Here is a 12367-nt window from a genome sequence, read left to right as displayed (position 1 = left end):
TGGCTATTTCCAAAGAGAAGTCCAGGCCCAAAATGTGTGAGCAATGAATGACAACTTCTCCAGAGTAAGGGCATGGATGGCCACCCCAATACCCACCTCTAAGGACAATCCTCCCTGAAATGCATGCTCCAAGGTCTATACTGATCCAAAACAAAGAAGTTACTTAGCAGTCATACTTTGGAAGAGAGTTGGTAAGGTGGGTGAAAATAAGGGGAACAGGACCCCTGAAAGTACAATCTACCCCCTTTGCTCCCAGGTTAATGTGCTTGCCTGCTAACCAAAATATTGAAGGTCTGAACCCACCCAGAGGCACCCTGGAAGAAAGGCCTGACTATCTACTTGCAAAAGGTCACATCCATGAAAACCCTACTGAGCCACGTGGGGTCACCACGAGTCAGAGTTGACTTAATGACAACTGATTGATCGGCCCTCAGACTATGGATCCAGGCAGATGGAAAGGGTGAGAAACAATGGAAACATTCAAAGCCATGGCTAAACTGATAACAGACTCTGGGGGCATAACCAAGAGGTTTCCCTTTACTGCCTCAATGGTTGACCATAAAAGAGAGCCAAGGGAAAAAAAAAAAAGGAGGGGTAATTAGGATGCAGGTTAGAGGTTCCCATCCAGAAGATGCCTGACTGAAGGGCTGGCAATTTGGAGGACAAGGTTCTTGGCCAAGTCATCACTCCATCTCGGCCATCCCATCCCATGACAGCTGGGACTCCTGTAAACAAAGTTTGTAAACCTCTACCAGCTCAACTTCATACCACATTCTCAATCAATTTTTGGTGGTTGACAATGAGGGGGGACAAAAGAGAAGCAAGATTTCAATAATCTCCTCCCAGACCCATGCACATATCAGAATCCTAAAAGAAACAGAAAGCTGCCTTTGGAATTGGAGAAGACAGGCCCTCTAATTATGTGAAGTGACATTACCTCAGAGCCCCAGGCTCCCAGTTCTATGAACAGGAAGGAAGCAGACCCATGGCTCTATAAGAGCCATTTCCTCTCTGTTTTATTAATTTCAGAGATTAGCAAGCCACTCCTCTGAGGGCCTAATACACCAAGATAACAGCCATTGTGTTTGCTACAACTCTTGCTAATCAAGTCTTGGTAGACTGGTGAGGTCGCAGGCTTCCAATATCAAATTCCACCCACCAATGGCTCTCATGGCCCCTTCTAGCATCATCCTGACTCCTTATAACTAACACTGGAATCCCTAACTCGAGTTCCAGGACCTAGGATGGGTGGTATCTTGGTTCCCATGGAGGAAAATAGAATAGAAATATGTCAGAGGAGTTTTAAAAAGGATACTGGGATCAGAATGTTAAATGGGAATCCACTGCTGTGCCCTACTCCTGATTCCCTGTACTCAGTCCTACTAGGACGCCAGTGCAACACATTGAGTGCCTGCCATTTAGCCACTACTGGTTTCTATTAAGAGAAAAAGTATGATCTTCTTCCCCCTTGCCATTCCTGTGTTGCTGAAGGGCTGTGGTACACAGATCATTGGACTGGAAATCCAGATGGAGCCTTGGACTATATTTCCAGCTCTCCCTGGGTCTCACAAGGGGCTGGTCGGCTCATCTCCTAGGTCTTTTCTAGGTCAGACTTGCATTCTTTAAATTTGGGGTTGATTCCCTGCCACTGTGTCTACACAGAGAATTTCAATAACACATCTTATGTTCAAGTTTAAGATTAGAAGCATTCAACACTCCCCCCACCCCCCATAGCCCATTGTCTGACCGATTCCTGGAGCTTTCTGGGCTCCTGACGATTTCCCACCATGGCGTAATGGGGAAGAGTGCTCTTGATTACAAGCCGACTTTTCCATTCATCCATTGTGTGACCTGCAATTTTATTCTTGACTCTCCAAGGTGCTTCCCAAACGACCTAGACACAGGGCTTAGGGAGACAAAAAGCACACTGTCTTTCAGATACGAAGATGAGACCATTGACCCCATGAATCACAGACTTTCACTCTGAGGATAGGTTTGCACGGAGGCAGCCACATTCCTTCTCTTGTCTCTCTCCCCACCCCACCACCCTCACTGTTCCCCCTCCACACCCAAAGATGAGGGGTTGGGATGAGGGGGCAGTCCCTGGCCATCACCAGGGCTAAGCTCACTGGAGAGCTGAGGGGTGGGTGGAGGAGCAGCCTGGTATAACTACAAGATCAGTGGACCTAAGATAGGGAGTGTGGGTCCTAGGTCCAGCTTCACTTTTGAGTGGCACACAGAAGACCCAGGGGGAGGCTCTTCTGCTCTCTGAGCCATAGTTTCCTAATCTGGAAACCATGATGGCTGGATCAAGTGATATCTTAGGATCCTTTCCACTCTACTAGAGTGAGCCTTATGGCCCATAGAAGGGACAGCACCCAACTCTGACCCTGTTAGCCCTCGGCTAAGCAAGGTGATCAAAAGTTCAAAGTCTGACAGACACTGGAAAAAAGCAATGCATGTTGGAAGAGGCTCATGGAGTGCCAGCTAACTGGTGTATGGGAAACTGACTGACCATAGCTACCATGGTACACACCCTCTACAGTGGATGAGCAGACATGAGCAAACCCAGGTAAAGCTGTCTTTTCTTTCTGGTTTATATGATCTGGACTTGAAATAAGAGCTCTGTCAAGATGTTCAGAAACTTGCTTGTTAGTACAGAATCAGGCTGTATAATCTCTATGTCCAGACTTCTGCTTCTGGAAAGGTGGATAAGAATTGTTTTCCCCACTCTTTTTGCTGAATACAAGATCTCTGGATATTTTATATAAAACAAACATAACAAGTCCCCAAAAGGTGGAAAGAGGACTGCAGATCAGCTAGGAACCTCAAGACCCGAGGAACAACGTTTGAGTTGTTCTGGGTTTCCTTTTGGCCTCATCTATCATAGCCTTGGAGCTGAAAAAGCCAGCAATCCATATATGGCCATGGGCACAGACAAAAAGGCCCTAACTAAAGCTGTCCCCTCTAGCCAAAGGACCAGGAAAGGGGCAGCCTAGCAAGACAAAAACGTTTAGACACTAGCCATTCTACTCCAGCCAAATATTGCAGGAAAACTACAGTCCCATCCCATTCCATCAGCAAAGGCTGAGTGGTGGGCCTAGACTCCAACCTCACCTGACGGTAATGAGGCACCCCTCCCTCTCTCCACTGGGTCTGTATCAGATGGTGCCCCATGTAGAGCAAGGACTTTCTCCGTTATCTCAGCAGTAACAAATCAACCCCTCCTCCAGCCATGTCAAGGGAGGCTACATGGGGAGCAGTAATAAGGCACTCCTACTCCTCCCCATAGGAGCTCTGGTAGCATAGTGTCTAAGGCACTTGACTGCTAACCAGAAGGCTGGTGGTTCAAACCCACCAGCTACTCCTTGGAAGGAAGGTTGGGCAATCCTACTCCTGAAGTGATACTGCCTCGGAAACCTAAGGAGGGGTCGTTAGGAGTCAGGGACGACTCGATGGCACACAACAACAACTCCTCCCCATCAGGGTGGTGTCAACAGAGGCCTAGTGGGGAGCTGGAACTCTCACTCCCACCCAGCAATAGTAAGGAGCCCACCCTCCCTGGTGTCAATGAAGGCTAAGTGGAGAGAACTTGAACTTCTATACCCACCTGGTAGAAATGAGGTGGTGCCCCCCTTCCCTGCTGGAGCGGTGTCAGAGGATCCGCTAAAACAGAAGATTTAAATAAGACCCAGTCTTACAATATAATAACTAAAACGTTAAAGTTTCGATTAAAAAAAAAATCACTCATCATACCAAGAACCAGAAAGATATTAAACTGAATGAAAAAGACAATGAACAGATGCCAACATTGCAATGACACAGATGTTAAACTTATCTGACAAGGATTTTTAAATAGTAGTCATAAAACGCTTCAGCTAGCAATTACAAACATGCTTGCAACAAATGAAAAATATAGAGAAAATATCAGCAAAGAAATAAAAGATGTAAAGAAATGGAAATTTTAGAAACGAAAAATGTAATAACTGATAATAAAACGGAATTAAGAGGAAAAAGGAGTGGACAGAGGAAAAAATTAGTGACGTTAAAGACAGAACAGAAATCACCTAATCTGAACAACAGAGAAAACAGACTTTTTGGGGAAAAAATAGTACTTCAGGGACATGTGGGATTAAAACAAAGGATTTAGCATTTATGTTATCAGACTCCTTGGAGAGCAGAGAGAGGGTGGGATTGAAAAACTGTTCAAAGGAATAATGGCTGGAAACTTCCCGAATTTGGCTAATGACATAAAACCTACAATTTCAAGAAGATGAGTGAACCTCAAACAGGATAAACCTGAGAAAATCCTCCCCAAGACCCATCACTATCAAGCTTCGGAAAAGTGAAGAAAATGTCTTGAAACAGAGAGAAAAATGACACTTAACCTATAGTGTGTGTGTGTGTGTGTGTGTGTGCGTGTGTGTGTGTGCGTGTGTGTGTGTAAAGCAATTCTAATGGCAGCAGATTTCTGATCAGAGACTATGGAGGTCAGAAGGAAGTGACACAACAATTTTCAAGAGCTAAAAGAAAACTCAGAATCCAGAATCGATCAGGTCTGAATCTGATACCCAGGAATGAAAGGGAAAATCAAGACATTCTCAGATGAAAGGAAATTAAGAGAATTTGCCAATAACAGATCTCTCCTAAGAGAATGGCAGAAGGAAGTTCTCTAAACAGAAAGGAAATGATAGAAGAAGGAATCTTGGACATCAGCAAGAACAATGGAAAGAGCAAAAAATATGAATAGACTCTTTTCCTCTTGAGTTTTCGAAATTATATTTGATGAGTGAAGCAACAACTCTGACACTGTCTGATGTGGTTCTAGACGTATGTGGAAGAATTAATTAATATAATTGCATTATAAACAAGAGAAGGTAAAGGGATATTAAGAGAAGCAAGATTTCTACACTTACTTGAATTGGTAAAATGTTGACATCAGTAGACTGTGATAAGTTATGTTTATAATAAGTAATGCCGAGAACAACAAAATTCAACCAAAAAGAACATGCAGACATCAGAATAAAAAAAAAAAATACATTTACAATGACTCGAGAAAAAGAAACAGGTATAAATCACACAAAACATGTACAGGATTCATCAGTTGGAAGTGTTCTTGGATTAGAAGACTCAACAGAGTAAAGATGTCAATTCTCTCCAAATTGATGTACAGGTTTAATATAATTCCTATCAAAATTACATCAAGACATTTTTACAATTATGAACATGATTGTTCTAAAATTTACACAGAAATCCAAAGGAAATAGAAAAACTAAAACAATTTTTCAAAGAATAAAGTGCAGGGAATTATTCTACCTGCTTTCAAGACATGTTACATAACTACAGTAATTACGATTGTGTGGTATGGCACAGGCATAGACACACAGATCAATGGAACAGAATGGAGAACCCAGGTGCAAAAGCAATTAATGGAGGAATGGCATCTTTTTCAGCAAATGGTTCTGGAGCAACTGAATATCTGGAGGCTGCAAAATGAATCTTGATTCAAACCCACATCTTACACAAAAATGAACTCAAAATAAATTCTACAGTTAAACATAAAACTATAGAACTTTTAGGGGAAAAAAAAAAAACCAACATAGATGAAATCTTTGGGCTGTAGAGCTAGGCAAAGGTTCTTAGACCTGACATCAAAAGCACAATACCTAAGAGGAAAAACAGAGGAACTAAATAAACCTCATGAAAATGAAAAACGATTGCTCTATAAAAGACCCTGTGAAGAGGATGAAAAGACAGGATGTAGTCTGGGAGAAAATATTTGAAGGCTCATATCTGGGCAAAGGACTAGTATCTAGCATATATAAAGAATGCCCCAAACTCAATAGTAAGAAAACAATGTCAAAAGAAGAGGGCAAAAAATACAAAGAGACATTTCACTGACAAGTTTATACAGATAGCAAATAAGCACATGAAAGTAAGGTCAACATCAGTAGCCATCAGGAAGATGGAGATGAAAACTACCATGAGCTCTTACCATGTACCTACCAGAACAGCTAAGATTAAAAAAAAAAAAAAAAATAGTGACAACAGCAAATGCTAGCAAGGATGTGAAGAAACTGGATCACACTCATACATTGCTGCTGGAGAAGTAAAATGCTACAGTCACTTGGAAATCAGTTTGGTAGTTTTTAATAAAATTAAACATGCAATGACCCAGCAATTCCACTCCTAGGTATGTATATACCCTAAAGAATTGAAAGCAGAGACTCAAACAGGAACATTTACACCAATGTTCATTGCAGCAGTATTCACAATAGACAAAAGGTGGAAGCAATGCAAGCATCCATCAACAGATGGATAAACAAAATGTGGTACAAGCATATAATAAAATATTGTTCAGCCATAAAGAGAAATGAGGTTCTCATACATGATACAACACGGATGAACCCTGAAAACATTATGCTGAGTGAAAGAAGCCACACTCACTTCTATGAAATGTCTAGAATAGGAAAATGCATAGGAACCAACGTTTATTAGTGGTTACCAGGGGTGGCTACCACTCATCTGTCAGTTCATTGTACTGTGGTGGCTTGCGTGTTGCTGCGAGGCTGGAGGCTATGGCACTGTTATTTCACATACCAGCAGGGTCACCCATGGTGGACAGGTTTCAGCAGAATTTCCAGACTAAGACAGACTCAGAAGAAGGAGGGGGCCATCCACATCCACATCCACATGGTGGAGAGGTTTCAGCAGAGCTTCTAGGCTTAGACAGACTTGGAAGAAGGAAAAGGCCATTCACTTCTCAAAGAATTGGCCAGTGAAAACCTTACGAATAACAGTGAAACATTGTCTGATATATCTGTCTGGTATATGACTGGAAAACTTTATGAATAGCCGTGAAACACTGTCCGATACAGTGCCAGAAGATGAGCCCTTCAGGTTGGAAGGCACTCAAAATACAACTGGGGAAGAGCTGCCTCATCAAAGTAGAGTGAGACCTTAATAACATAAATAGAGTAAAGCCTTTAAGACCCTAATTTGCTGATGGGGCACGACTCAAAATGGGAAGAAATAGCTGCAAGCATCCACTAACAATCAGTGTGAAATGTATGAAGTATGAATCTAGGAAAATTAGAAAGTTATCAAAAATGAAATTGAATGCATGAAGATTGATATCCCAGGCATTACCAAACCAAAGTCACTGCCGTTGAGTCGATGCCAACTCACAATGACCCCCATTGGGTTTCTGTGGTAGTTAAGGTTTTCTATCAACTTGGTTGGGCCTGGTTGAGTGGCTGGGCAGCTGGTGGTAGTTATTCCCCATGACGAGACTGGCAATCAACTACCTGGTGGGACCTACCACAAGCAGTTGAGTAGCTGCTTTAGGGATATGGTCTGCTTCCTGTATATAAGAAGCAGCTTTGGGAATGGTATCTAGCTTATGGCACGTTTGAACCGTGCATGTAGCCGTGTTGTTGTTTAGCCACCTGCCATGCTCTGCTGCTCTTAGGACATCCAATGGACTTGAATCAATGACCCGCCGTGTTGTTTGGTAACATCAGGACTATGCCATTTTATTTGTTGACCTTGGGCTTGTTAGCCTCAGCAGCCAGTAGCTGCCTGAGTGAAGAGATGCCTCCAGCTTCAGTGGGCCGGGAGCAGGAGGCAGAGCTGAAGCCCAAGCTTGAAGGGGTTTCACCCAGCCCCTAGAGCCTGGCACTTTGAACTCAGACTTAAAGCCTCCGAACTATAAGAGAATAAACTCCTGTCTCTTCAAGCCATCCCATTTGCAGTATATTCTTGTCAGAGCGGCATTAAGTAACCAAAACTGTTTCCGAGGTGGTAAATCTTTACAGAAGTAGATTGCCCAGTCTTCCTTCTGCAGAGTGGCTGGTGGATTTGAATCACCAACCTTCTGGTTAGCAGTCAAATACCTTAGGCCACCAGAGCTCCTAGGCATTAGTGAGCTGAAATGGACTATTTTGGGCCATTTTGAATCAGACTACTATGATCTACTGGGAGCTCTGGTAGCATAGTGGCTAAGGCACTTGACTGCTAACCAGAAGGCTGGCAGTTCAAACCCACCAGCCACTCCTCGGAAGGAAGGTTGGGCAATCTACTTCCGTAGTGATACTGCCTGGGAAACCCAAGGAGAGGTCGCTATGAGTCAGGTCTGACTCCACAGCACATAACAACAACAACAACTATGATCTACTATGCCGGGAATGACAAATTGAAGAGGAATGGCGTGACATTCATCATCAGAAAGAATGTTTCAAGATCTATACTGAAATACAATGTTGTCAGTGGTAGGATAATATCCATATGCCTAAAGGGAAGATCAGTTAATACTATTATCATTCAAATTTATGCACTAACCACCAAAGCAAAAGATGGAGAAATGGAAGATTTTTACCAATTTCTGCAGTGTAAAATTGACCAAACATGTAATCAAGATGTTTTGATATTACTGTTGATTGAATGTGAAAAGTTGGAAACAAAGAAGAAGCATCAGTAGTTGGAAAATATGGCCTTGGTGACAGAAGTGACACCAGATATCATATGACAGAATTTTGCAAGACCAATGCCACTCCTTGGAAGAAAGATGGAGCAGTCTACTTCTGTAGTGATAGTGCCTCAGAAACCCAAGGAGGGGTCATTATGAGTCAGATCTGACTCGACAGCAGTGAATGACTTACTCATTGCAAATACCCTTTCTCAACAATATAAACAGCAGGTATACACATGGTCCTTACCAGATGGAATACACAGGAATCAGATCAACTACATCTGTGGAAAGAGCTTATGGAGAAGCTCAATATCTTTACTCAAAACAAGGCCAGGAGCTGACCATCAACTGCTCATATGCAAGTTCAAATTGAAGCTGAAGACAATTAAAACAAGTCCACAGAGCCAAAATATGACCTTGATTATATCCCACCTGAATTCAGAGACCATCTGAAGAACAGATTTGATGCACTGAACACCAAAGACTGAAGACCAGATGATTTGTGGGATGACATCAAGAACATCATACATGAAAAAATCAAAAGATCATTAAAAAGACAGGAAAGAAAAGACCCAAATGGACATCAGAAGAGACTCTGAAACTTACTCTTGAACACAGAGTAGCTCAAGCAAATGGAAGAAATGACAAGATAAAAGAGCTGAACAGAAGATTTCAAAGAGTAGCTCGAGAAGACTGTCAATTATTATAATGAAATGTACAAAGACCTGGAGTTAGAAAACCAAAAGGGAAGAACATGCTCTGTATTTCTCAAGCTGAAAGAACTGAAGAAGAAATTCAAGCCTTTAGTTACAATATTGAAGAATTCTATGGGCAGAAAATTGAATGATGCAGGAAGCATCAAAAAAAAGATGGAAGGAATACACAGAGTCACTGTACCAAAAAGAATTGGTCAGTGTTGAACTATTTCAGGAAATAGCATTTGATTGAGAACCAATGGTATTTGAAGAAAGAAGTCCAAGCTGCACTGAAGGAATTTGCAAAACACAAGGCTCCAGGAATTGACAAAATAAACATTGAGATGTTTCAACAGATGGATACAGCACTGGAGATGATTACTCATTTATGTCACAAAATTTGGAAGACAGCTACCTGGCCAGCTGACTGGAAGAAATCAGTATTTATGCACATTTCAAAGTGATCTAACCAAATGTGGAAATTATCAAACAATATCACTAATATTACACTTAAGTAAAATTTTGCTGAAGATAATCCAAAAACAGTTGTGGGAGTATATTGACAGAGAACTGCTAAAAATTCAAACTGGATTCAGAAGAGGACATGGAACAAGGGATATCACTGCTGATGTCAGATATGTCTTGGCTAAACGCAGAGAATACCAGAAAGATGTTTATGTGTGTTTTACTGATTATGCAAAGACATTTGATTGTGTGGATCATAAGAAATTATGGATAATGTTGCAAAGAATGGGAATTCCAGAACACTTAATTGTGCTTATGAGGAACCTGTACAGAGACCATAAGGCTGTTGTTCAAACATAAGGGGATACTGCAATGTTTAAAATCAGGAAGGGAGTGCATCAGGGTTGTATCCTTTCACCATACTTATTCAGTCTGCATGCTGACCAAGCAAATGATCAGAGAAACTGGACTATATGAAGAAGAATACAACATTAGGATTGGAGGAAGACTCATTAACTACCTGCGATATGCAGATGACACAACCTTGCTTGCTGAAAGTGAGGATGACTTGAAGCACTTATTGGTGAAGATCAAAGATACAGTCTTTAGTACGGATTACACCTCAACATAAAGAAAACAAAAATCCTCACAACCGGACCAATAAGCAACATCGTCATAAATGGAAAGTTTGAAGTTGTCAAGGATTTCATTTTACTTGGATCCACAATCAACACCCGTGGAAGCAGCAGTCAAGAAATCAGATGACGCATTGCAGTGGGCAAATCTGCTGCAAAAGGCCTCTTTAAAATTTTTAAAAGCAAAGATGTCACTTTGAAAACTAAGGTGTGCATGACCCAAGCCATGGTATTTTCAATCACCTTGTATGCATATGAAAGCTGTACAATGTATATACAAGACCAAAGAAGAATTGATGCCTTTGAATTATGGTGTTGGCAAAAAATACTGAAAATACCATGGACTGCCAGAAGAACGAACAAGTCTGTCCTGGAAGAAATGCAGCTGAATGCTCCGTTGGAAGCAAGAATGGCCAGATTTCATCCTGGAGGACCATCATGCTTAGTAAAGTGGAGGGTCAGTGAAAAAGGGGAAGACCCTCAAAGCCATGGGCTGGCACAGTGGCTGCAACAATGGGCTCAAGCATGGCAAGGATTATGAGGCTGGCACAGGACCGGGCAAGTAGGGTTGCTATGAGTTGGAGTTGACTCAATGGCACCTAACAACCACCAAGGGTGGACTGTGGCAGTGGTTGCACAACATAGTGAATGTAATTGATGTTACTGGATTGTACACTTACAAATGATTAGCACGACAACATTCTGTTCTGTATATATTTCACCATAATAAAAGTAAACCAACCAACAAACATGGAACTACCACATGATCCAACTATTAGACTCTTGGGCCCATCCCAGAGAAAAATGTATGTCCACACAAAAACCTGTACCAATGCCAATTTCCTGGTTGAATTGTACTGTTGTTATGTAATATATAACCATTGGGGGAAACTGGGTGAAGGGCACAGGGGGCTCTGTACTGTATTTGCAACTCCCGGTAAATATAAATTATTTCAAAGTAAGTTAACTGCTATTTAAAAAAAGTTCTCAGTGTCCAGATCCAGGGGAATGCCTGGACGCTGGACACTGATGCCTCTTATTGCTTCTGGGGACATATTCTAAGTAGCACTCTGTTTGTGCAGACATTTATTTTTAAAACACAATTCCCGTGCAAATATTTCTTGGGTGTTTCAAGTGCCAGGCCTGAGGACTCAGCTGTAACCTCATTCAAATACTGGGGTCTAGAGACACCCCAATGAGGGCAAAAGGTCACCCAAATTAAAAGGAGACCGCAGACGCCGTGACTCCCTGCCCCAGATCTCATTTCAGGGCTGGCAAGACAAAACCCACCAACAGCAAACAAGCTGCCCATTCAGCCCTAATGAAAAAAGGTAAAAAAAAAAAAAAAAAAAAAAAAAAAAAAAAGGCTGCTTTGCCTTTTAAAGGCTCCTTGCTATTGATTTCTTGTCCTGCCCCTCAGTGGCCCCCAGCAGCCAAGGTAGAAGGGACAGGAGGGGGTAGTGGCCAGAGCTTCCTAAACAAAAAGTCCTGATTCTCTAGTCTGGAGCTACAGCCTGTTCCTCCACGGTCGAGGGAGCCCCACCTGGAAACTGACTTGGTTTGTTACAAGTCAAGAAGGATCTCAGGACCTCAGCACACTGGCTTCTGGACAGTCTTGTTTCTTCTTTCCTTCCAGTTGAATCTGGGCCTGAGGAATAACGCTCTGCAGCCCCCCAGAAGATCCAGGAAACTTATGTCCCCAAAGAAGACACCCACTCTCTGCAGTGTTTCTCACCCAAGTATCTTCCAGGGTGGAAGACGAACCTCAGAGCCATCCTTCTCCCATAAAAACCAAAACCAAACTCACTGCCATCGAGTTGATTCAACTCATAGTGACCCCTCCTTGGGTTTCTGACGTGGTATCTCTACCGAAGTAGACTGCCCAGTCTTCCTTCCGAGGAGTGGCTGGTGGGTTTGAACCACCAGCCTTCTGCTTAGCAGTCAAATAGATGCCTTAGGCACTATGCCACCCAAGCTTCCACCACCTCCCATATGCATGTTAAATTTCAGCCTAGTAAATCCTTGTGGATTCAGCTTTCTATCCCATACAATATCCATATTTGCATTGCAAAGAAAATGCCCCACCCTCTAGTAAAATCGAT

General features: G+C 42.3%; 1 protein-coding gene across 1 annotated transcript in view; it reads right to left on the bottom strand.

The window, feature by feature from the left end:
- MAMLD1 (mastermind like domain containing 1) overlaps nucleotides 1-1843 on the bottom strand; it is a 53581-nt gene extending 51738 nt beyond the window's left edge. The window contains exon 1 of the mRNA XM_007955616.1: nucleotides 1748-1843. Within this exon, the coding sequence (XP_007953807.1) occupies nucleotides 1748-1843 (96 nt within the window). The remainder of the gene's footprint in view (nucleotides 1-1747) is intronic.
- Between the last annotated feature and the right edge of the window lie 10524 nt (nucleotides 1844-12367).

The sequence above is a fragment of the Orycteropus afer genome, unplaced genomic scaffold (assembly GCF_000298275.1).
Source record: "Orycteropus afer afer isolate SDZICR_OR568_19922 unplaced genomic scaffold, OryAfe1.0 scaffold00519, whole genome shotgun sequence".
Taxonomy (NCBI): domain Eukaryota; kingdom Metazoa; phylum Chordata; class Mammalia; order Tubulidentata; family Orycteropodidae; genus Orycteropus; species Orycteropus afer.
The sequence above is the reverse complement of the archived record's forward strand: the minus strand, read 5'-3'. Positions and strand labels throughout refer to the sequence as shown.